Source organism: Littorina saxatilis, linkage group LG4 (assembly GCF_037325665.1).
Source record: "Littorina saxatilis isolate snail1 linkage group LG4, US_GU_Lsax_2.0, whole genome shotgun sequence".
Taxonomy (NCBI): Eukaryota; Metazoa; Mollusca; class Gastropoda; order Littorinimorpha; family Littorinidae; genus Littorina; species Littorina saxatilis.
In genome coordinates, this window is record NC_090248.1 from 12785477 (window position 1) to 12807823 (window position 22347).

General features: G+C 41.1%; 1 protein-coding gene across 4 annotated transcripts in view; it reads right to left on the reverse strand.

Moving 5' to 3' along the window:
- The window catches only part of LOC138963981 (coiled-coil domain-containing protein 66-like), a 43847-nt gene extending 21500 nt beyond the window's left edge, over positions 1-22347 (reverse strand). For 2 of the 4 annotated variants that reach the window (XM_070335843.1, XM_070335840.1), the window contains exons 1-18: positions 22196-22347; positions 21360-21418; positions 20903-20928; positions 20251-20554; positions 19615-19786; positions 19091-19248; positions 18252-18382; positions 17781-17924; positions 17044-17544; positions 10535-10607; positions 9244-9433; positions 8345-8426; positions 7645-7717; positions 7005-7242; positions 5330-5417; positions 4050-4211; positions 2534-2678; positions 2125-2139 (exon numbers count right to left, since the gene is read on the reverse strand). In XM_070335843.1, the coding sequence (XP_070191944.1) occupies positions 2125-2139; positions 2534-2678; positions 4050-4211; positions 5330-5417; positions 7005-7242; positions 7645-7717; positions 8345-8426; positions 9244-9433; positions 10535-10607; positions 17044-17544; positions 17781-17924; positions 18252-18382; positions 19091-19248; positions 19615-19786; positions 20251-20554; positions 20903-20928; positions 21360-21418; positions 22196-22206 (2572 nt within the window). In that variant the 5' untranslated portion in view covers positions 22207-22347. The remainder of the gene's footprint in view (positions 1-2124; positions 2140-2533; positions 2679-4049; positions 4212-5329; positions 5418-7004; positions 7243-7644; positions 7718-8344; positions 8427-9243; positions 9434-10534; positions 10608-17043; positions 17545-17780; positions 17925-18251; positions 18383-19090; positions 19249-19614; positions 19787-20250; positions 20555-20902; positions 20929-21359; positions 21419-22195) is intronic. The other 2 variants (XM_070335842.1, XM_070335841.1) reach the window with 2 other exon arrangements.

Genomic DNA, 22347 nt, shown 5'->3' on the forward strand with positions numbered 1-22347 from the left:
CATTTAGGCAGCCATACGTCGTTTTCGGAGGAAGCATGCTGGGTATTTTCGTGTTTCTATAACCCACCGAACTCTGACATGGATTACAGGATCTTTTTCGTGCGCACTTGGTCTTGTGCTTGCGTGTACACACGGGGGTGTTCGGACACCGAGGAGAGTCTGCACACAAAGTTGACTCTGAGAAATAAATCTCTCGTCGAACGTGGGGACGAACTCACGCTGACAGCGGTTAACTGGATACAAATCCAGCGCGCTACCGACTGAGCCACATCCCCGCCCGCACTGGACCTGTGATCCACAGGTCATGGGATCGAATTGGGGCCAGGACAGACTTTGGTCAACTTTATGTGCAGACCCAGAGATGGTATCCATGTCCCATCCCTGTGTCACCAAAGTGGTATGTAAAAGATCTCCATCATCAAGAGCAGGTGGCTGTTTACACCTTAACACAAACACACTTGTGTAGCCGGCCCAAATCTGGAAGAAAACGACCTGAGTTTCCAAGCGATTGGGCAATTAAATAATGAAAATGAACAAATAAAATATCAGAGGTAAAACAGGGGACATCAGCATCATTAAGGACAAAGGCATGGTTGGGAGCAAACATCCTCAGGGCTTGCAGTACAGGAGAAAAGGGGTTTGAAAGGCTGGGAAATTAGTGAGAACTGCAACTGTAAAGGGAGGCAACTGTGTAACACCGTGAGTCTGGAACCTGTGCAAGCATTAGCCACATTTTAAAGTCACTCAGAAAACCCACTCCTTGCTGCACAAATTCTACCTCCATAGACAGACTGTGCGACCGTCTGTCTGGATGTTGAAATCCTGCCTATGTATGGGGCTGGATCTACAGAAAGCAAGGGCACAGATTTGTATACATATATGCAGCACTAGAATGAATACCCGCTTCGCCGGGTACCCGGCTTCGCCGGAAAGAAGTAGAGCCGAATGATACCCGGCTTTGCCGGGAAAAAGTAGAGCCGAATACCCGGCTTCGCTGGGAAGAAGTAGAGGAATACCCGGCTTTGCCGGGATGAAAGCGTTGTGGACAGTGACCTTCTAAAAATAGTAACGGGAATATCCGGCTTCGCCGGAATGAAAGCGTTGTGGACAGTGACCTTCTAAAAATAGTAACGGGAATATGGATTGACGCCACACGAAGGAAGGGAGATAAACGCAAAACACTGGAGAAGATAAGGAAGAGTTACTGGTAATGGATCTTCTTCTTCTTCTGCGTTCGTGGGCTGAAACTCCCACGTGCACTCTCGTGTTTTTTGCACGAGTGGAATTTTACGTGTATGACCGTTTTTTACCCCGCCATTTAGGCAGCCATACGCCGTTTTCGGAGGAAGCATGCTGGGTATTTTCGTGTTTCTATAACCCACCGAACTCTGACATGGATTACAGGATCTTTTTCGTGCGCACTGGGTCTTGTGCTTGCGTGTACACACGGGGGTGTTCGGACACCGAGGAGAGTCTGCACACAAAGTTGACTCTGAGAAATAAATCTCTCGCCGAACGTGTGGACGAACTCACGCTGACAGCGGCCAACTGGATACAAATCCAGCGCGCTACCGACTGAGCTACATCCCCGCCCGGAATGGATCTGGGAAGATGAACAGAAAAACAAAAATCGGTTCAGCGCTGCGGGCTGAGAGCACGTGTTGAAAATTCTCATCGACCAGGTTGTGTCCGGGGTCTACCTGAATATGCCCACCAAATTTGAAGCAGATCCATCGAGAACTTTGGCCGTGCATCGCGAACACACACACACACACACACACACACACACACACACAAGTCGTATATATATATAGATGTAGGTTCCGCCATAGTCACACCTGTCCCCCAACTGCTTTTGCAACTACGTTGTTTAACATAGGAGGGATGTTAGTAGTAGGCTACAACTTACTTTTATCTAAAATAAAAACTTGTTGCCTTCAACAGAATCTTCAAAATGGCTGTATGCATACTTTCACCCTGAAATTGTTATCTCAAGTCTAAGCCTACCATTCTTGTAGGTGAGTGTAAAGCAAACAAATTCAAACTAGAATATCAAGTCAAAAAGTTAAACAAATAAACAAAGAAATACATGCATTTTTTCTGCTTAGACAAAATCATACAAACCCATGGTTGTTGTTTCTTTTAGACAAAAGACAAAACATGATGTTAGAGGACATTTTTTCCCCATGCAGTTTTAAGGGTTTGATACAAAAAAAAATTTAAAAAAGGAAAACCATGCACCATTGAGTAAAGGCAAAAATAAATAGCAGCATGCAAGTCAGAACCAAAACAAAACGAAATAAATTCCCAATCTCTTACAGTGAAAAAAAACACCGATTTTTTTCTCAGAAATGTGTGTAGACCATAGGCTACGTTGCTTTGGAATTTTGTTTGACAATAAAAATCCCACATAAAAGTGACAGCTATAGGGCTACTACAGTGCAAGGAGCATGCAGTAAATCAAATACAACACACAACAAACACACACAAATTGAACGACAAAAATACTGGTGAATGTAAAAAGACTACTGACCTTCGTAGTGTGCCTTCAGGCCGGACACGTCATGACCAGCTTTTTGAAGTGTGTTCAGACGTTTGATCATCCGTTCCTCTTGTGCACGCCCCTGTTCTGCGTCCATCATGGACTTCAGATGCTCCACCTGGCGTTGTCGGGCCTCCTGATGAACGCAAGATTTTTTGTTGAAAATCAAACACACACATACAGTAATACAGTTCAGAGAAATCCTGCTTGCTGCCGCACGGGCAGAAAAAATGTTCCCTCTTTATCTTCACCACGCTGGCAGCAAAACCCCTCAAGCGGAGGTGTTTTCAGACAGGCCAGGCACAGGTTGAATAATATATAAATAACTTTTTACAGAGGACATTTCAACACCACAAACCTTTGGCATTCTAGCATTGATAAGCATTCAGGCTAACAATCCTGCTTGGAATCTTTTTGATCAAAGAAACAATGGCAGACACACTTCCAGAGTATGTTTGCTACAGATGGGATACCCATAAGCACTGATTATTTCATGTGGAGGGCATGATCCCGTAAGAACTAATTATTGTATTTTTATCACCTCATGCTGTCTAGCATGTCACAAGTTCTTTTAAATGTTCATCTTGCCAAAATAAAGAACACTATTTGCCTAACAAAAGTTAAACATAGTGTCTTGCACCGGGAGCCAAACACTGCAAACCCTGTTCACCATATTAACAGTGATCCTCAATCCATTTTCACGTCATTTTCAATACTTTATTGTGCCGCGTTGGGAAATTAGGGTTGCTTTCTCTCAATCAATCAATCAATCAATCAATGAGTCTTATATCGCGCATATTCCGTGGGTACAGTTCTAGGCGCTCTGCAGTGATGCCGTGTGAGATGAAATTTTATACGGCCAGTAGATTGCAGCCATTTCGGCGCATATTTACCTTTCACGGCCTATTATTCCAAGTCACACGGGTATAGGTAGACAATTATTAACTGTGCCTAAGCAATTTTGCCAGGAAAGACCCTTTTGTCAATCGTGGGATCTTTAACGTGCACACCCAATGTAGTGTACACGGGGGGAGGTTCGGACACCGAAGAGAGTCTGCACACAAAGTTGACTCTGTGAAATAAATTTCCGCCGAACCTGGGATCGAACTCACGCTGACAGCGGCCAACTGAATACAAATCCAGCGCGCTACCAACTGAGCTATATCCCCGCCCTATATCCCTCTCAGTGGAAAGCTGGCAGTAACAGAGTCGCCCTACCCCATGTGTGTGCGTGTTTAGGTGTCATCGGCCACCTGCACGTCTGGCAGAATGACCAAGGTCTTTCACGTGCCACAGTGGTGACACAGGGTGAGACCTGGATAACATCTCAGAGCTTGCACATAAAGTTGACCTGTGTCGAGCCCGGCCATGATTCGAACCCATGACCTGCAGATTACAAGTCCATGGAGTGCTCTACCCACTGAGCTACTGGACCCCCGCCTTACAACATCACTGGGAAAAGTACAGCTCCAGGAGCCTGAAGCCAGACAACACACACAGCTCTCACCTCCTTCTGTTTGGTCTTGTTTTCTTCAACCACAAGCTGAGTCTGTAAGGCGTCTCTCTCTGTCTTGAACTTTTTCTCCTCCTCTATCTCGTCCTTCCATCTTCTTTCTCGCTCCTCCCGTTTTATCTTCGCCTTCTCTTCAATCTGTGCCTTGATCGCTTCCTAAAGAAAAGAACCATTTTAGTTTTCATAAAATACTAGTAGCTGAAAACTTATTGCATTGACCATGCAAAACTCAAAAGTAGCCAACACTCAATCAGCATTATTTGTGACAAACAAAAGAATCCCAAAGAACGATTAATGAAATTGAATTCAAAACATGGTCAATGTTGAACATTAAATCTTCTATTCATTAGTTGATCTTCATTTTGGAACATCAGCAGACTGTTTCAGATTTCACGCTTGAAACAGTTCTTGAACCACAAGTGCATCTCAAATAAATGTAGCTTGCTCTTATTTGCATTGTCAATGGACATCTCATTCTTGCATCTAGAATTGATATCCAACCATTTTGTTACAAACATGCATCAAATATTTTAAAACAAGCAGGTGGAGTAACAAACAAGTCGCGTGAAGCGATATAAAAACATTAAGTCAATCTGTAGGCATCAGACAAAAAGATCAACATCAAAAACCAGTCATCGCCAAGACTACAACAGATAGTCTTGGCTACATTTCCCGAAGACCGAGACGGGTCACGTTCGTTTCTGTGAAGCATGCGAACATTATACTCGACATATTTTTTTTAATTCTGAGCGCGTTTTTCAATTAAACATAACATTTCTATATATTTTTTAATTCAGGAAAAGACGAGGAATACAATGCAATGATTTTTTAATCTGTAAGTGAAAAATCGTTTTTAATGACAACCTTAATGAGCAAACTAATTAACTAATTTGTAAGCTTCCAAGCTAAAATGCAATCCCAAAGTCTGGACTGAGTCAAAGATTGCTTGACCAAAATTTCAATCAATTTGGTTGAACAATGAGGGAGTGACAGTGCCGCCTCAACTATCACTAAAAGATGGATATGACGTCATCAAAGACATTTATCGAAAAATGAAAATAACGTCTGGGGATATCATACCCAGGAACTCTCATGTCAAGTTTCATGAAGATCGGTTCAGTGGTTTTGTCTGAATCGCTCTACACATACACACATAGATACGCCATGACCCTCGTCTCGATTCCCCGTCTATGTTAAAACATTTAGTAAAAACTTGACTAAATGTAAAAATGAAGCGTTTTTCTATGCATTGTGCTTAGTTACAGAGCGAGTACCTGATATTCCAGGTGTTTCCGTCGCTTGTCCTCCTGCTCTCGCCTTGTGACATTATCCATGTGTATGTTCTGACCTCTCAGGTGAGTCCTGTCACAGTCAAAACCATCCCATGTATACAAACAAAGCATTTCAATTTAGAATTGTACGCTACAGCGTAATTCTGGAAACCAAGTGCCTGAAGCACAAGAATCACCAGCAAACAGGATTGAGATTTTAGCTATTATTCAATAGCCCCATAAAAACTGCCAAGGGTACACTTAGCTTCCCAAGAGCATACAAGGTGACAACCGCAGCCAGACCCCATCACAAACAGCTACTCAACATCTCACTGGTGTGCTGTCTTCAGCTACTACAAATAGTTCATGCTTTGGCGAGGAAACAACTCCATCAATGCAGAGCAACTGCCTGTGACAAGGGGGACTACTGTGTCACCCTGTCACATCTCTCTCTCTCTCTGTTCTGCTACATGGTACAGAGACAATAATACAGTGGTCGCCGCTTAATAAAGCCACTTCTGGACCGACGAAAAATGGCTTTAATAAGCGGCGGATTTATTAACCGGCGGTCCAGGAATACGTCATTTTTTAAAAGAAAAGAAATCTTCTCTTTTGTTTACGTCACTCAGTAATTTCTTTCGTCATTTACACTTGTTTGAATCTAAACAAAACTTCACGAAGGATGTTAAACTTTTGTTTTAATCATGTACATGTACGTGTACTTTGATCACTTCGGTACATCAATAATTTCACTGTCACCGCCACGAATCATTACTCGGCAGAGAAGAACGATTTTATGAGTGTTTGTTTGTTGGTCGTCTTCCACATCAGTTCTCTCACTGAGTCTGCGAATGGTTCAAATTCTTCCATGCTGTAACCACGACTTTCCAGACCAGATCGAAGGCGGGTCATTATTTGCCTCATCTCTGGGTTTGAAGGCGGTGGGGGTGGCATCTCTTCATCAAAGCTACACAATTTATGAACTCAACACGTGCGGTTTTTATTGACTGACATTCTTTTCTGAACTCGGTTACTTTGTGATACGCGTGAGCGTGGACATAAATAGGCCTATGACTTGAGCGATTACAAGAACAAGATAATGTGAGTTTTAGTCACAAACTACGTGATTTCTCTGAGAAAACTGGCTTTAATAAGCGGCGGGTTGGGTTTATTAACCGGCTTTTTCTAATACATAAGATATAGTGATAAATCCGGACCGTCTGAAATCGGCTTTTATAAGCGGCTGGCTCTATTAACCGCGGTTCTATTAAGCGGCGTCCACTGTACAAACAAATATTAATAAGGCCACACAAAAAAAATAGTCTGTTTACGGTATCCCGACCGACCCTATTTTTTCGCGCGACCCTAGACTTTTTGGGGGCATTTGGGGGGAGAAAAAAATTTAAAAAATTTAAAAAATAAAAAAATAAAAAAGTTTGTGTTTTTTGGCAAAATAACTTAAAAATATGGGTTTTTTGAGAAAAAAAGAAAAAATTTAAAAAATAAAAATCCCGACCTACCGACCCTATTTTTTTTGCCTATGTTACCGTAAACAGACTATTTTTTTTTGGGGGGGGGGGGGGGGGGGGGGGGAAATGCTGCAACACAAACACATATTTGTTGATAAAAAAATTGCTCCAAACACGGTGAGAAACTAATACGAATCACAACAACTCACTTGGATTCATCCATAGAATTAGTAACTTCAGGCTGCGGCGCGCTATTAATACGGTTATGGTCGCTGTAAGCGCTGGGCGCTGGTTGGTAGGGGGCAGGGGGGTTGCGAGGGCTGAGTCCGGCAGCCGCTGTGGTGCGAGGATCTTGTTTGCTGAAGCGGTCAGCCCAGGTGTCCTCCAACCCTCGCTGCTTGTTCTTGAGTTGCATGCGAGCGTCTCGCTGCTCTTCCCGCTGTTTGTCTGAAATGCGTTGGTACTGTCAGTGATAGTGTGTCCATATATCTCACTTACTTCTTGAGAAAGTAATGGCTTTAACAAATATCATTTACTTACAGAATGGGATAAAAGATGCTCTCCGAGCAGAAACTCTGACAGAGCTATACAGACTACAGTGAGACTGACCTAAGAGATGTGTTGAGTGTCACTAAGATATTCAATTGACTCCAAAGTTCACAAGCATGGACTTTGTGTGCAAAATGTTTCCAAAAGTGAAATAGAACCAGACTTGACACATCTCATAATTATATTTTTTGACATTTTTTGTGTTCATTTTTTTTCTTGATGCCGTTATGGAAGTTTTTCACTGGAGCGTCACCATCTACATCGGTTGTACATTTGAATTAAAAAAATTAGTTCACTCACTGAGGTCTTCCAGCCAAAGGCGCTTTTCTTCGGCCTGTCTCTGCTCTATCCTGTCAAGATTTGGCGCAGCGTCCTGTACAACACAACACATCTATCCTTCCCAGTTTCATTGTTTGATTTCATAAAACAAAATACAGTCTTTCCTTGAACAAAACAAGCAGCCTCTTACAAGCGAATCACCCTTAGTCTCCACCAGTAAGAATCTAACAAAATCTGATAAAAAAAAAGAGAAAAAGAATACCAGCTCCATGTGACACTGAACATCTTGAAAAAGCCTTTGAGTAAAAGACAGGGATATAATGGTTTGTGCATAAAATGGAAACTGCAAGTAAAGGAAACCAGTTACGTCATTTTGCATTTTCATTACTTTATAGCCCCCATCACTGAAAAATGAGGGTCGCTTCCTCCCAGTGGAAAGCTAGCAGCAACAGAGCAGCTCCCCAGTCATTTCGGATGCCTCATGTACGCCAAACATTACATTTCACCAGTAATACAGGCCAAATATTCTCACAACATAGCATATACCCGGTCTCAACCAATGCCCAGCAAATATAATTCTTCCAAAACCAATAAAAGAGATGACACAGACCAGTTTGTGATGCCTTGCAAAACATTCTGCCTGCATTTTGTAAGCAAGGTGTAAGCACTCTGGCCTTCTCGCAATAAAACCATTTGTGAATGTAGCCCAAGAAAAACTTACCCCAATAGCCATGGAGGTTCTCATGGCAGCAGGGGGAAGTCCTCTATCCTCCCTTTCACTCATCCTTGACGAGCCCACGGGTCTGCAAGAACAAGAGGCACAACGTAGAATCGCTCAAAGGAAACAAAAACGAGACAAACATCCATTACAGTGGTCCCCTCCACCCCACCCTCCTTTTTATAGACCCTGCTTTGCCTAACTTTCTGTTCACAACCTCTGTACATTTACCCCCAGTTAAAGACTCCCTCCGTTTTAAGATCTGATATTCTCAGGTGTTTTTTGTGGGTTTTTGTGTGTGTGGTTTTATTGAGCAGGGGGGGGGGGGGGGGGGGGGTGGGGCTCCACAGTGCACAATCAATGCTCTTTTCTGCCATTTAAAAACAGCAACAATAAAACTGAACTACATGCTTGATGCTGGTAGGGTACATTAACCCCTTCACTGCCCACCCCGTATGTAATACGTGGTCATTTTCGGTTTGCCCTACGCCCATAACCGTATCTCATACGTGGGATTTGTGTCAACAACATTTCAGGACATTTCTGAAAACTAAATGGGAGGTAACCACTGTCCAAGTACTTGTAGGGGTTCTATACACAGTTCTTTCCCATAGACCATTCGGATAATGCTGTTATACTGTGGCAGTGAAGGGGTTAATGAAGTACTCGACACTACTTCTGTAGTAGCTAGATTATCCAGGAAATTCCATGCAAAACAGTAACAATATTCAACAAACTCGGAACCTAAGTTTTTACGGGAGTGTAGTCATGCAGGGTGAGACAATAGGTGTCACATTTACACAGGAAATGGTCACGAGGGAGGTCACCTCCAGACTTATGAAAACTGCGTTTGTAACGACTCTCTGTAAGGTCTCTCTCCAAACCCCTTATCCCCCACTCACCTGTCATCATAGGCATTGTTGGAAGCGTAGGGTGGTGGTGCTTGCTGCTGCAGAGAACGGGACTGTGCTGGGGGAGCCGGTTGTCTGGACCCTTCAGCCACAAAGCGGTCAGCCCAAGTATCGTCCACTCCTTCACGCTGCTTTTGCTTCTCTCGTTGCTTCTGCAGCCGTTTCTCTTCTCTTTGAAGATCTGTGAAAAGAGTGGACACAATCTAAGTGATCTTTCTTTGTTGTGAGGGTATTAACAATATAGAAACTCGCACTGTCAAGATTTATCAATGAAGCTTAACTTTTCCTCAGCTTTTCTCCCTGCTAAATATGCAATGGAAACAACAAGTGCAAACACATGCAACTGGGACAGCAACAAAACAATATTATTTTGAATCAGAAAGAGAGAAGGGAAAAAAATATGTGATTTATCTCGATTTGCAAAGCACAAATAATACAACAAAACACAATCCCATTTTCTTCAGCCATAATGCACTTTGCCAAAAGTAAAATGCTCAAACGGACACAAAGGTGTGCATGCATACACACACAGAGACACACACACACAAACGTATATGAGACAGTGACAAAAGGTCAGGTGTCATGTCTACTGTCCCGAATGACACACGATTGCTGACATTTCACCATTGCTAAAAGAATAAACATATAAGAAATAGGTAGAACATGAATGTGAAAACTGACTTTGATTGTTGATCAGTATGTTCTATACCACTAACAAATAATCTACTTACACACCTTACACATAGCTGTTTGGCAAATGTATGTTGCATGGGACACACTGACATGAAAGTGGAAGATGTTTTCCCTCTAGAGAAACTACATATCAAGTTACAATTTTTGTGCTCTTCCATTCCAGTTGGCAATCAATTGTTAACGCATGTTATTAGAAAAAATAGAACGAAAACAGATTAGATAGAATGAAAAATGTACTGGTGATGTCATTTGGGACATACTGACATGAAAACGTCACCTTTTGTCATTGTCTCACACACACAGAGGGAGTAGCAGTCACATGTACACACACACACAAACGTACACACACAGAGGGAGTAGCAGTCACATGTACACACACACACAAACGTACACACACAGAGGGAGTAGCAGTCACATGTACACACACACAAACATACACACACACAAACATACACATACGCACGCACACACACACACACACACACACACACACACACACACACACACACACACAAACACCAAAAACTGAATTACCCATCCTGTAAAGCTACAGTAGACTCTACAACAAAAAGAACATGAATAGACCCACCCAACTCCTCCAGCCAACGTCGTTTCTCCTGCTCCTTCTTGGACAAAAACTGAGTGTTATCAGGCTCTGTTTTCTGAAACAATCACACAAAATAATAGACAATTATAGATCCCATGAAAGAAACTAAACCAAGGCAAAAGAAAAGGAAGGACATATAGATTTTGATTTAGTAGCAGCATGCTTGATCACGCTAAAGGCTGGCATATTCATAGCGTTCATTAATCAAGTCATATTGTTTACATATGCCAATAATGTTATAAAACTGTACCTAAGGGGATATAATAACGATTGGCTGTAGCTTTCGAACACCGACAAAATTATTTCAGTATTGCAAAGTGGTGTTGATTAAGTGTCGAATGTAAACAGAACAGTCTCAAACGCGACGTCAACGGTCTAAAAATAGCCCAAGTCCTGGAGAACTGTTGCTAAACAATGCAATAAAGAATGAATTATTTCTCGTAATTGGTAAGGACTTCAAACCTAAAACTTTGCAGGAAGCTTAATTTATACATCCCCGCAACGATGGGAAAAGCCCTGGAAGTAATTAAACTAATTAAATAGGACTATGTCAGCCTTTAAACATTATCAATCAAGCATGAATCCAGATCCTCACAAAAATTGGTAATTCCATCAAGAAAAGCAACTAAAACGAGTCAAATGAGACAGAAAGTACATTTGTGGGATGAATCTGTCAAACAAAATAAGAACCAACAGGTGGGACAATTTGCAGATTTGGTATCTGGTATTTTCACCCAATGAAATAACAGAGATCAACTCTATCACTGTTGTGTCTCTACAACATCAGACAATGCTGACATAATAATAATAATAAAGTAGATGTGTACTGCCGGGCAGTACATACCCCAAGCGAAGTCGTCCATCTGTGTGTACATGATTCTCTCTCTCTCTCTCTCTCTCTCTCTCTCTCTCTCTCTGTCTTAAAATGTGTCATCGATGACGTGTTTTCATACTTGCTAATGCGGCAGGCTAATCATGACGTCAAATTGAAACTTCTTGAAGTCTCTCAGAAAGGGACATGAAAACCATGTGGGGGTTACTGGTTTGGGCTGAAAAAAAACCCAACTCCACCTAAAATTCAAGCGCCTATGGGGCTGAATTATGCAGCATAAATTGTGAAACATCAGGATATCTCACACTTTCAATTCTGCCATCATGTCAAATCTGACAACAAACCTACCCACAAAATGTCATAAATATCGGTGTAGAATTGAGACTTAACGGTTTTTAACTGCCAAAAATAAGTTTTTTTGACTGGAATAGTTTGTCTTGAAATTCAGTTTGGGACAACGGACCCACCCACTAAATTTCATAAAGATAGGTGAAAATTTAAATGTAACGGTTTTTAACTGCCAAAATTATGTTTTTCTTCTGGAAAAGTATGGAGTGAAAATCAGTTGGGGACAACGAACCTACCCACAAAATTTCATAAATATCGATGAAGAATTGAGATTTAACGGTTTTTAACTGCCAAAAATAAGGTTTTTTGTCTGGAAAAGTATGTCTTAAAATTCAGTTTGGGACAACGGACCCACCCACTAAATTTCATAAAGATAGGTGAAGAATTGAAATTTAACGTTTTTTAACTGCCAAAATTATGTCTTTCTTCTGGAAAAGTATAGAGTGAAAATCAGTTGGGGACAACGAACCTACCCACAAAATTTCATAAATATCGGTGAAGAATTGAAATTTAACGGTTTTTAACTGCCAAAATTATGTTTTTCTTCTGGAAAAGTATGGAGTGAAAATAAGTTGGGGACAACAAACCTACCTTTAAAATTTCATAAGAATCAGTGAAGAAATAGGATTTAACGATTTTTTAACAGCCTTGACACTGAACATTTGATAAATCATTGGTGATGTCATCATAACCCAGTCGTTGTAGTTGTCGTCGTAGTTGTTGGTGTTGTTGTTGTCATGTTCGTTGTCGTGATTGTTGTTGTTCTCGTGTTGTTGTTTTTGTTGTTGTTGTTGTTGTTGTTGTTGTCGTCGTCGTCGATGTCATTTGTTGTTGTTGTTATCGTCGTCGTTGTCAGAGGTTATTTCTAAAGATTTCATTGATAGTCTTTGTTCTCGTCACCAAGACTTGCTAAGAACAAGCTTGGAACAGCAAGAGTTCCAAGAACAAGATTAGAACAACTCATTACATCATTACCAGTACGTCATTTGTATTTAGAACACACTTTAGAAAAAAACTCTTCAGCTACAAACCAGTCACCCTCACATTTCTGAAATGTTTTGACGTTTAATGACCATACACATGTTGAACCGGTGAGTGTCTTCCGCTGCTTAATTCGCAAATAACTATTTTATTAAAGTCCGCTTGAAACGCTCAAAGATGAAATTCCATGTTAAAAAGTGACAAAAGTTTCACATTTTCCCGTTGTAACAGCTTCCGATGATATTATATGAAAATTCTGATCCTCTGAGAGGATTCCCCGAAACAAAATCAGTTTGTACGCCTAATTTTAATAGAATTGTCCAAACAGTGTCGCTAATATTGTGCTAAAAGATGAATTCTAGAACAATGTTCACAGACAGACACCACTTGGCAAAAAAATTTTCAGTGCTGGGAGATGAAAAAAAAAACTACCTCGCTACGCGCGGGCTTCGCCCGCGCTCCGCTTGGATAAAGATAGCTTATATAGCGCCGCTTCACAAATTTAACTATGCTCTTAGCGCTGTACATCGAGATATAACAATTTCAATAATATAAATACAAAGATGATATTATAATAATACACATTTACAAATATCACTCACGTGCATACATCCTCGTGCACACCACGCGCATACACACTCCCACTCATTAGCAAGTGCTTCCATCCCCCTGCCACTGAGATGTTCATATACCCCCCTGGACAAGCTCACACCATGTCCGTCTCTCTAGACTGTACATACACTCAGCAAGAAAAAGAAAGACTAAATGCAAATTTCATACACAACCCTATGGCTCAATCAAAGCTGAAGCAACTATACAAAAAAGACACATTCAAACAACGAATCTAACTTCACCTCTAACAGTCTATAAAGATGGCAAGGACAATTTACAAGGATTCGCAAAAAAGGTGCGTTTTAAGGGAACTGCGGAAAGAGTCCTTAGAAGCAGAATGGCGAACGGAGGAAGGGAGAGAATTCCAGACAATGGCAGCCGCAGAAGCAAACGAGCGATCTCCAAAAGAAGGCAGGCTTCGCTCGATAGTTTCCAGTTTGCGACTGTCAGCGCGTGAGCGGAGGTTGTAGTCAGAGGGATTGTCATATGTGACGAGCACGTTATCAAAAGTATACCAACCCCAGGGGCGGATCAGTTTATTTTATGGGGGGGGTTTCCAAAAGTATGTTGTGAAGATATGGGTGTGAAGGCGCGAAGCGCCAAACCGACGGCGCGAAGCGCCTAGTATGCTAGGGGAGTCCGGGGGCATGCACCCCCGGAAAATTTTGAAAAAAAGGATGCAAAATGGTGCAATCTGGTGCATTCTGAGGATGATCATTACCAGTTTCAGGCAGCAGATTTTGTCACTGATTAATGCTGATGGGGTCTATGTCGACCAAAAGAGTGGGATTCCCTGTAGGTGGAGTTCCTGGAGGGGGATTCCCTGTATACAGGGAATACCACAGGATTTAGTTCCTGTAGCGTGTCGCTGATAGTCACGTGATGCTTGGCGACATCGGTAGAATTTGATGTTTTTCAATCTTTTTTTTATATTTCTTAGAAATTCGAGTATGGTTTGCAAGTTTTATTGAAAAACTCCACCCTGTGGGATTCCCTGTATACAGGGAATCCCCCTCCAGGAACTCCACCTACAGGGAATCCCACTCTTTTGGTCGACATAGACCCCATCAGCCTGATTAATACCCCCAAACAACACCAACAACCCCAAAAAACACTATTTTTAAAAAAAAATTTGGCTGGGGGGGGGGGGGGGGGGGGTTCCGAAAACCCCAGACCCCCCCCCCCCCCCCCTCGTCCGCCCCTGAACCCGAAAACAAAAAGGCTAATGCTACTGCTGCAAGGAAAGTTCTTGCACACAGACACACATACTGCCTCCTGTACCACAACAACAAAACAAAAACAAAACAAGTCGCGTAAGGCGAAAATACAATATTTAGTCAAGTAGCTGTCGAACTCACAGAATGAAACTGAACGCAATGCCATTTTACTCGTAGCATCGTCAGGCCACCGCTCATGGCAAAGGCAGTGAAATTGACAAGAAGAGCGGGGTAGTAGTTGCGCTAAGAAGGATAGCACGCTTTTCTGTACCTCTCTTTGTTTTAACTTTCTGAGCGTGTTTTTAATCCAAACATATCATATCTATATGTTTTTGGAATCAGGAACCGACAAGGAATAAGATGAAAGTGTTTTTAAATTGATTTGGACAATTTAATTTTGATAATAATTTTTATATATTTAATTTTCAGAGCTTGTTTTTAATCCGAATATAACATATTTATATGTTTTTGGAATCAGCAAATAATGGAGAACAAGATAAACGTAAATTTGGATCGTTTTATAAATTTTTATTTTTTTTTACAATTTTCAGATTTTTAATGACCAAAGTCATTAATTAATTTTTAAGCCACCAAGCTGAAATGCAATACCGAACCCCGGGCTTCGTCGAAGATTACTTGACCAAAATTTCAACCAATTTGGTTGAAAAATGAGGGCGTGACAGTGCCGCCTCAACTTTCACGAAAAGCCGGATATGACGTCATCAAAGACATTTATCAAAAAAATGAAAAAAACGTTCAGGGATTTCATACCCAGGAACTCTCATGTCAAATTTCATAAAGATCGGTCCAGTAGTTTAGTCTGAATCGCTCTACACACACACACACACACACACACACACACACACACACGCACGCACGCACACACGCACGCACATACACCACGACCCTCGTTTCGATTCCCCCTCGATGTTAAAATATTTAGTCAAAACTTGACTAAATATAAAAAGAGAAACAAGGAATAAGATTAAATTGTTTTTATATCAATTTCGAAAAATTAATTTCAATCATAATTTTCATATTTTTAATTTTTAGAGCTTGTTTGTAATCCAAATATAACATATGTATATGTTTTTGGAATCAGAAAAGGACGAAGAATAAAATAAAATTGTTTTTGGATCGTTTAATAAAAAAAATCAAAAAAAATTACAAGCTTTCGATTTTTAATGACCAAACTCATTCATTAGTTTTTAAGCCACCAAACTGAAATGCAATACCAAAGTCCGGCCTTTGTCGAAGATTGCTTGGACAAAATTTCAATCAAATTTATTAAAAAATGAGGGTGTGACAGTGCCGCCTCAACATTTACAAAAAGCCGGATATGACGTCATCAAAGAAATTTATCGAAAAAATGAAAAACAAATATCTGGGGATATCCTACCCAGGAACTCTCGTGTAACATTTCATAAAGATCGGTCCAGTAGTTTACTCTGAATCGCTCTACACACACACACGCACAGACACACACAGACAGACAGACAGACAGACACACACAGACACACACACACGCACAGACACACACACACACACACACACACACATACACCACGACCCTCGTCTCGATTCCCCCTCTATGTTAAAACATTTAGTCAAAACTTGACTAAATGTAACAAGTCGCGTAAGGCGAAAATACAATATTTAGTCAAGTAGCTGCCATTTTTCAGCAAGACCGTATACTCGTAGCATCGTCAGTCCACCGCTCATGGCAAAGGCAGTGAAATTGACAAGAAGAGCGGGGTAGTAGTTGCGCTAAGAAGGATAGCACGCTTTTCTGTACCTCTCTTTGTTTTAACTTTCTGAGCGTGTTTTTAATCCAAACATATCATATCTATATGTTTTTGAAATCAGGAACCGACAAGGAATAAGATGAAAGTGTTTTTAAATTGATTTGGACAATTTAATTTTGATAATAATTTTTATATATTTAATTTTCAGAGCTTGTTTTTAATCCGAATATAACATATTTATATGTTTTTGGAATCAGCAAATGATGGAGAATAAGATAAACGTAAATTTGGATCGTTTTATAAATTTTTATTTTTTTTTACAATTTTCAGATTTTTAATGACCAAAGTCATTAATTAATTTTTAAGCCACCAAGCTGAAATGCAATACCGAACCCCGGGCTTCGTCGAAGATTACTTGGCCAAAATTTCAACCAATTTGGTTGAAAAATGAGGGCGTGACAGTGCCGCCTCAACTTTCACGAAAAGCCGGATATGACGTCATCAAAGACATTTATCAAAAAAATGAAAAAAACGTTCGGGGATTTCATACCCAGGAACTCTCATGTCAAATTTCATAAAGATCGGTCCAGTAGTTTAGTCTGAATCGCTCTACACACACACACACACACACACACACACAGACACACAGACACACACACACACACGCACATACACCACGACCCTCGTTTCGATTCCCCCTCGATGTTAAAATATTTAGTCAAAACTTGACTAAATATAAAAACAGCTATAACTTACCCCCATAAACAGTGAAGACTGCATGGCGGCTGGCCCAGAAGCTGCAGCCACTTTCTGCTCCAACTCCTCCCTGGCCAGAGCCTGCGCCCGCTCCACTCTTTCATCATCCTCCCTGGTACGTCGCTCGCTCCTCCTCTCTCTCTCTTTCCCCTCGTCCCGACTAGGCTCCCTTTTGCGAGGGTCAGTTTTCCCTCCGTCCCTTCTCTCTCTGGTGTCTCTATCTCTGGACTTTTCTCTGTCCTGTTGCCGTGAGGGTCTAGCGTTGCCTCTGTCATCAAGATGTTTTTTGCCTTTAGGCGCCCTGCCGTCTCTCTGTTTGGAATCGCCGGCATAGCTACTGTCGAGGCCAGGAATGCCGCCTGAGTCTTTGTCAGAGTGTCTGTCAGGTTGACGTATATCTCTCTTTGCCCTGGGATAACTAGGTTGATCGTTGTCTGCCGAGTTGAGAATACTGCCGAACTTGGCTTCGATGTCGTGAATGGCCTTCTGGAGCTTCTCAACCTGTAACAGACATGGATATTTTCTGTCAAAAACAGGGGGATAAAACAAGATCACTCGGTCTGTGAGCAAGTCAACTTATTGTTATATTTCCTTTTTCGTCTTCTTATTTCTCCCTTTTCAGGTGCAGTGATCTAACCAACAATGCAGCTTCCATCATGGAAAGTTATTGACAGTCTTTTTCTTCTTCATTCTACAGTCAGCATCATATTCATTTTGATGCGAAATAAATGTATCACCTCTTCCATCTCTTTGCACACATCCGGGTTGCTCTCCTGACGTGCTGCTTTGGAGCGTGGCTTCTCTTTCCCTTTTTCCGGTGGGTTAAAAAAGTTGTCATACTTTGCTTCAATGTTGTCAACAGCTGTCCGCAACTTCTCATCCTGAAACAATGGCACACAGATGTCACCATACTAAAAGTAAACTCAGGTAAGGAAACCACCAAATGAGTACTTTAACAGCAGCACAAGGAACACTTGGCTATATCAGTCTCTTGTTGATACCACAGGCCGTTGATGTCATAGACTTTGACAACTCTTCCAGAATAATTCACAAATTAAAATACATGCTCTATATCTCAAAACTACACAAACACAGAATTTATTTTCTCAGACAAGTTAATAAAGGAAACAAAAAAACACGCCAATGCATGAATGCAAACAAACTCAAATCTTTCTTTCAGCATCAGAAGGCACCAAGTAACAGTATACCCCTTTAGATTTGAACTGGCCGCCTGTCTCAGGGTCTGATTCTTGTTTTTGCCTCGGGGCCCCACCCCCTGGGCGACCCCAGGGGTCATACTCCGGTCCTTTACGCTTCTTCTGGTCTTCTTCCTCCGCAGCTGTCAGAAAATACAAACATGGTTGCAGTTTGAATATAGGTTGTCAAATTCAGCTGAACTCAACAGACAGAGAAACATACAGACACAGACGAGTTGAGTTGGAGCACTGTCTGAAGGGCAAAAAGGAAATAAGGCAGGCAAATCTGGGAGTAAGGAACCCAGATCACATGGAACGCATAGTTAGAGCATAGTTAGAGTATAATATAGGGGTGGGTAGAGGGGAGTAGGAATAATAGTGATAAATGCAGTTATGTCAAACTCAGAATCAGTTTATCATTCTGAAACTTAAAATGCAGGCATGGGAATTGAAAAAAAAGTAAAAAAGGCTGACATTTTGTAAGTGATAGCAAAGTCGACGGCGCGAAGCGCCAAAGCCCTACTAGGGGGTCCGGGGGCATGCTCCCCCGGAACGTTTTTTTCTCCAAAGGACCCAATTTGGTGTCATCTGAGCTTACAGTTTGCCATCAAATTCAGTTTTTAGAAAAATTTTTGCCTTCCCCATTTATTTTTTGGGGCGGACACTTGGCTTTTTCGGCAAAACAAACAAAACAATTCGGCGAAAATTTGCCATTCGGCGGACAATTCCCATGCCTGAAAATGGTAGGACAAAACAAAATAATTCACGCAGACACACATATACACACACAACTTTAACTTTCACACAAGCTGCCAAACTAACTGCAATTCCAGTGTCCAGCTTGGGCTCACCCTTCTCTCTGGCCCACTGAAGACGCTTCCTTTCTGCAACTGTCATGTGTTTCCATGGTACCAGGGGTGGGGGTGCAGAGGGTGCAGTGGGCGCCTCCTGCCGTTCTTGGTTCCTGCCTGCGTTGAACCGTACCTCTTTGCCACCAGACCTGTCCTCACTGATAATGAAAAAAGTAAGTCACACAGCAGCAATCAATTACAGTCAAACCCACCTTCACATTCATCATGATAATTCTCTGTCAATTTTCTTTTTGCTTGTAATCATTCAGATGATGTGGATTAATACACTATCAATGAATCCTGCCATTGCTCAAATGAATAAAAACCTGTTTGAACGTGACTGAAAACAGCTTTGTGAGACCCAAAAATCTGTCAGCGACTGCTACTGAAAACAGAGGAAAACTCAACGATGAAGTGTTTGGTTACGCATAACTCTCACTCTTGTTGCATGTGTCATGTTCATTCAGAGCGCTTATGTCCCTATATTTCTCAGATCTCAATGATAATGCCAAAGAGTGACCAACCTGTTGTAGCCAGAACTGTCTCTGTAGTCTTCTGGCCCCGGGTGTTTGCTCTTGGCCATGTCAAAGATACTGGCCTCCCCTTGCACAGAGGCCTGGTCGCCAGCGTCAGGGCGACTGTAGTTAGGCATGTTGTCACGAGGAGAATCCACGTGCAGGGCGTTGTTTTCTGCATCTGCAAGTATGGTGGCAACCTTTTGTCACATATTCTGATATTTTGCAAACAAAGCAAAAACAATTTAACAAAGAAGATTCCTGGGGTACGTTCTGGCATCTCCAAGGAAGAAAATTCACGAAGAACATATCATTATCAATCATACAAATTTGACCAGGCTCATCATGAAAATATGGTAACAGTCTTGTATTACTGTAAAAATTCAGCTGTAATCCAGACAAAAAAGATCATTCTAAGACAAATAATCAGCAGAGTGTCTGAGTTCCAATGTTTACAGATAAAAAGCAACAAAGAAGTAACAGTCTTGAGTTGTTGTCATAGGGCCACTGCTTATTTACATGTCTGAAGAACATTTTTCATCTGATCCAAATCAGTGACACTGACAGACCTATTTCACTCCCCAGGCTGATCAAGCAACCCAGCATTATTCAATTTAAAAACACACACAATAAAACAACACATACCAATGCTTATGCGCAAGCCGCTCCCCTCCCCAGGTTTAAGCTTTCCAACCGTCGCCAGCAAAGCGTTCAACTGATCCTGGGTCAAGGTCACTGTGCCTGGTTTAATTTCTGACGAGGTAGCACCTGACCTGAAGCTGTTGCGACTGTAGTTTTCTTTGTCCCAGTCTGCTTGGTACTTCTTCACTTCTTCCCTGTTCTTCTTGATGAAATCCTTGCCTGGTTTGGGTTTGTCTATTGGTTCCTCAATATATTCCGATTCCGGTCTCCGGATGGCATGACGCAACTGTTTGTTTTTATAGCCAAACTAGAAAGATCAAAGTAACTGATAAATCACACAACAACAACAAAAACAACAACAACAACAGATGTAAACCAGAATGCAAAATCAAAAGGCTACAAAATAAACCCCAATAAAATAAAAAAAGTTAATCGAAAGGACCAAGGATAGCTCACATTCATATAAAGCAGCCTGACCCAAACAAAATACACATAGAAACAGTTTCTCCTGTGCAGTAATCCTAATTGGAGAACTAGGTTTCAAGACTAACTCCTTTTACTAAGGTATTCTATAGCATTTAAAACTAAACTCCCAAATTATCATTGTCACACATGTCATGTATTTTGTGATCAAATCAATCTTGAAGTAACTTACCTTTCTTGGTTTCTGTTTTGGTTTTTCTGAAATAAAATGTAAGCAAAAGTAATACATGTATAAGCATAATATGAGTAGCCTCATTTTTAATAAAGAAGATGATAACTTTAAAAACAAACAAATCAGGGGAGAAGTGTCAACATCTTGCACTGATCAAGAGAGTTCTAACTACAAGTACAAAGCTTTCCTACAGTTTTCTGTGTCTCTATGTCTTAACTCTTATTCTATCATTTTCATTGAATAAAGGTCTTATTTTAGACCCATTTTTCAAATCGGAAGATGTACACTAGCCAATGTCTTTTGCTGGCCATCAACAAAACATGTATCGATCATGCCATACCCATGCAGAAACTATTGGTCTGCATAAAAGTGCATTTGTCTTCATGCTCTCTCTATCTCTCGATCTCTCTCTCTCTCACACACACACCACATATACACAGGGTGTTCAAAAAATTACCTTTTTGCCAAAATATCCCTCCTTTGCCCCCATCCTTGACCTCAAAACGCATGTTTGACCTGAAATTACATTTAATAAATGTCAAAAGCTATAACAAACATGACAATATATGCAATCTCACAATTTTTAAGACAGAAAATACTTTGCATGCTATTCAGTCTGAGTTGCAGGTGTGAATCTGTCTACTTTGTTAGGGTTTATCATATGAATCAAACATATAATGATATACTATTAGTATTATACATGTATATGAATGTTTTGTAAAAGAGGCATTCCTTCTTGTGTAAACCACAATAATGCTTCATTGATTGTTATGATTGTGAACAATTACTACTGTTAAATATTCCATCAGCATGATGGATCAGTTTCACTTTTTTTCTGCCATATATATAGCTGAACTGAGCACTCATGATGAGCTTAATTACTCTAGCTTTATAGCACTTTCATAATGCAGTTATTTAAACATTATAATGAGGAAATACACTTCTTCAAAGGTAGAAGGGCTTCTGAATTCCTAGTCCTACTGCTTCTGCAACGAAAATTACGCCTCAATCTCCCTCCCCTCCCCCTACACACACATTGACAACTGCCACACTGCTAAACAAACATCACAAGAATAAGAAATCAACGCAAATATACCATGGGGAAAATTCTGCAGGGCTCGAACCGGCATGCTCTTTTTGGGCACCGGTAGCAGTTGGAACATGCCCAGATCTACTGGAAGTGGTACTGTATCATGTACAGCAGTAATGCCATTCGTGTTTCAACATGACACAACTTGGAATCGACATTTAACACAGCCTTTCTTAAATAACAACGAAAGATTCTCTACGTACCCAAAACTCATTCTCGGTCCTTATCCTTAGGGCTTCATCAGACAAAAACGCGCTTTAAGCAGCTGCAGTTTAGCCTTCAAACTGTATTTTATTTGGTGGTGTTTCTCAGTTGTCAACAACTATTTCAATTTGAAGCATGCGCACTGAACATA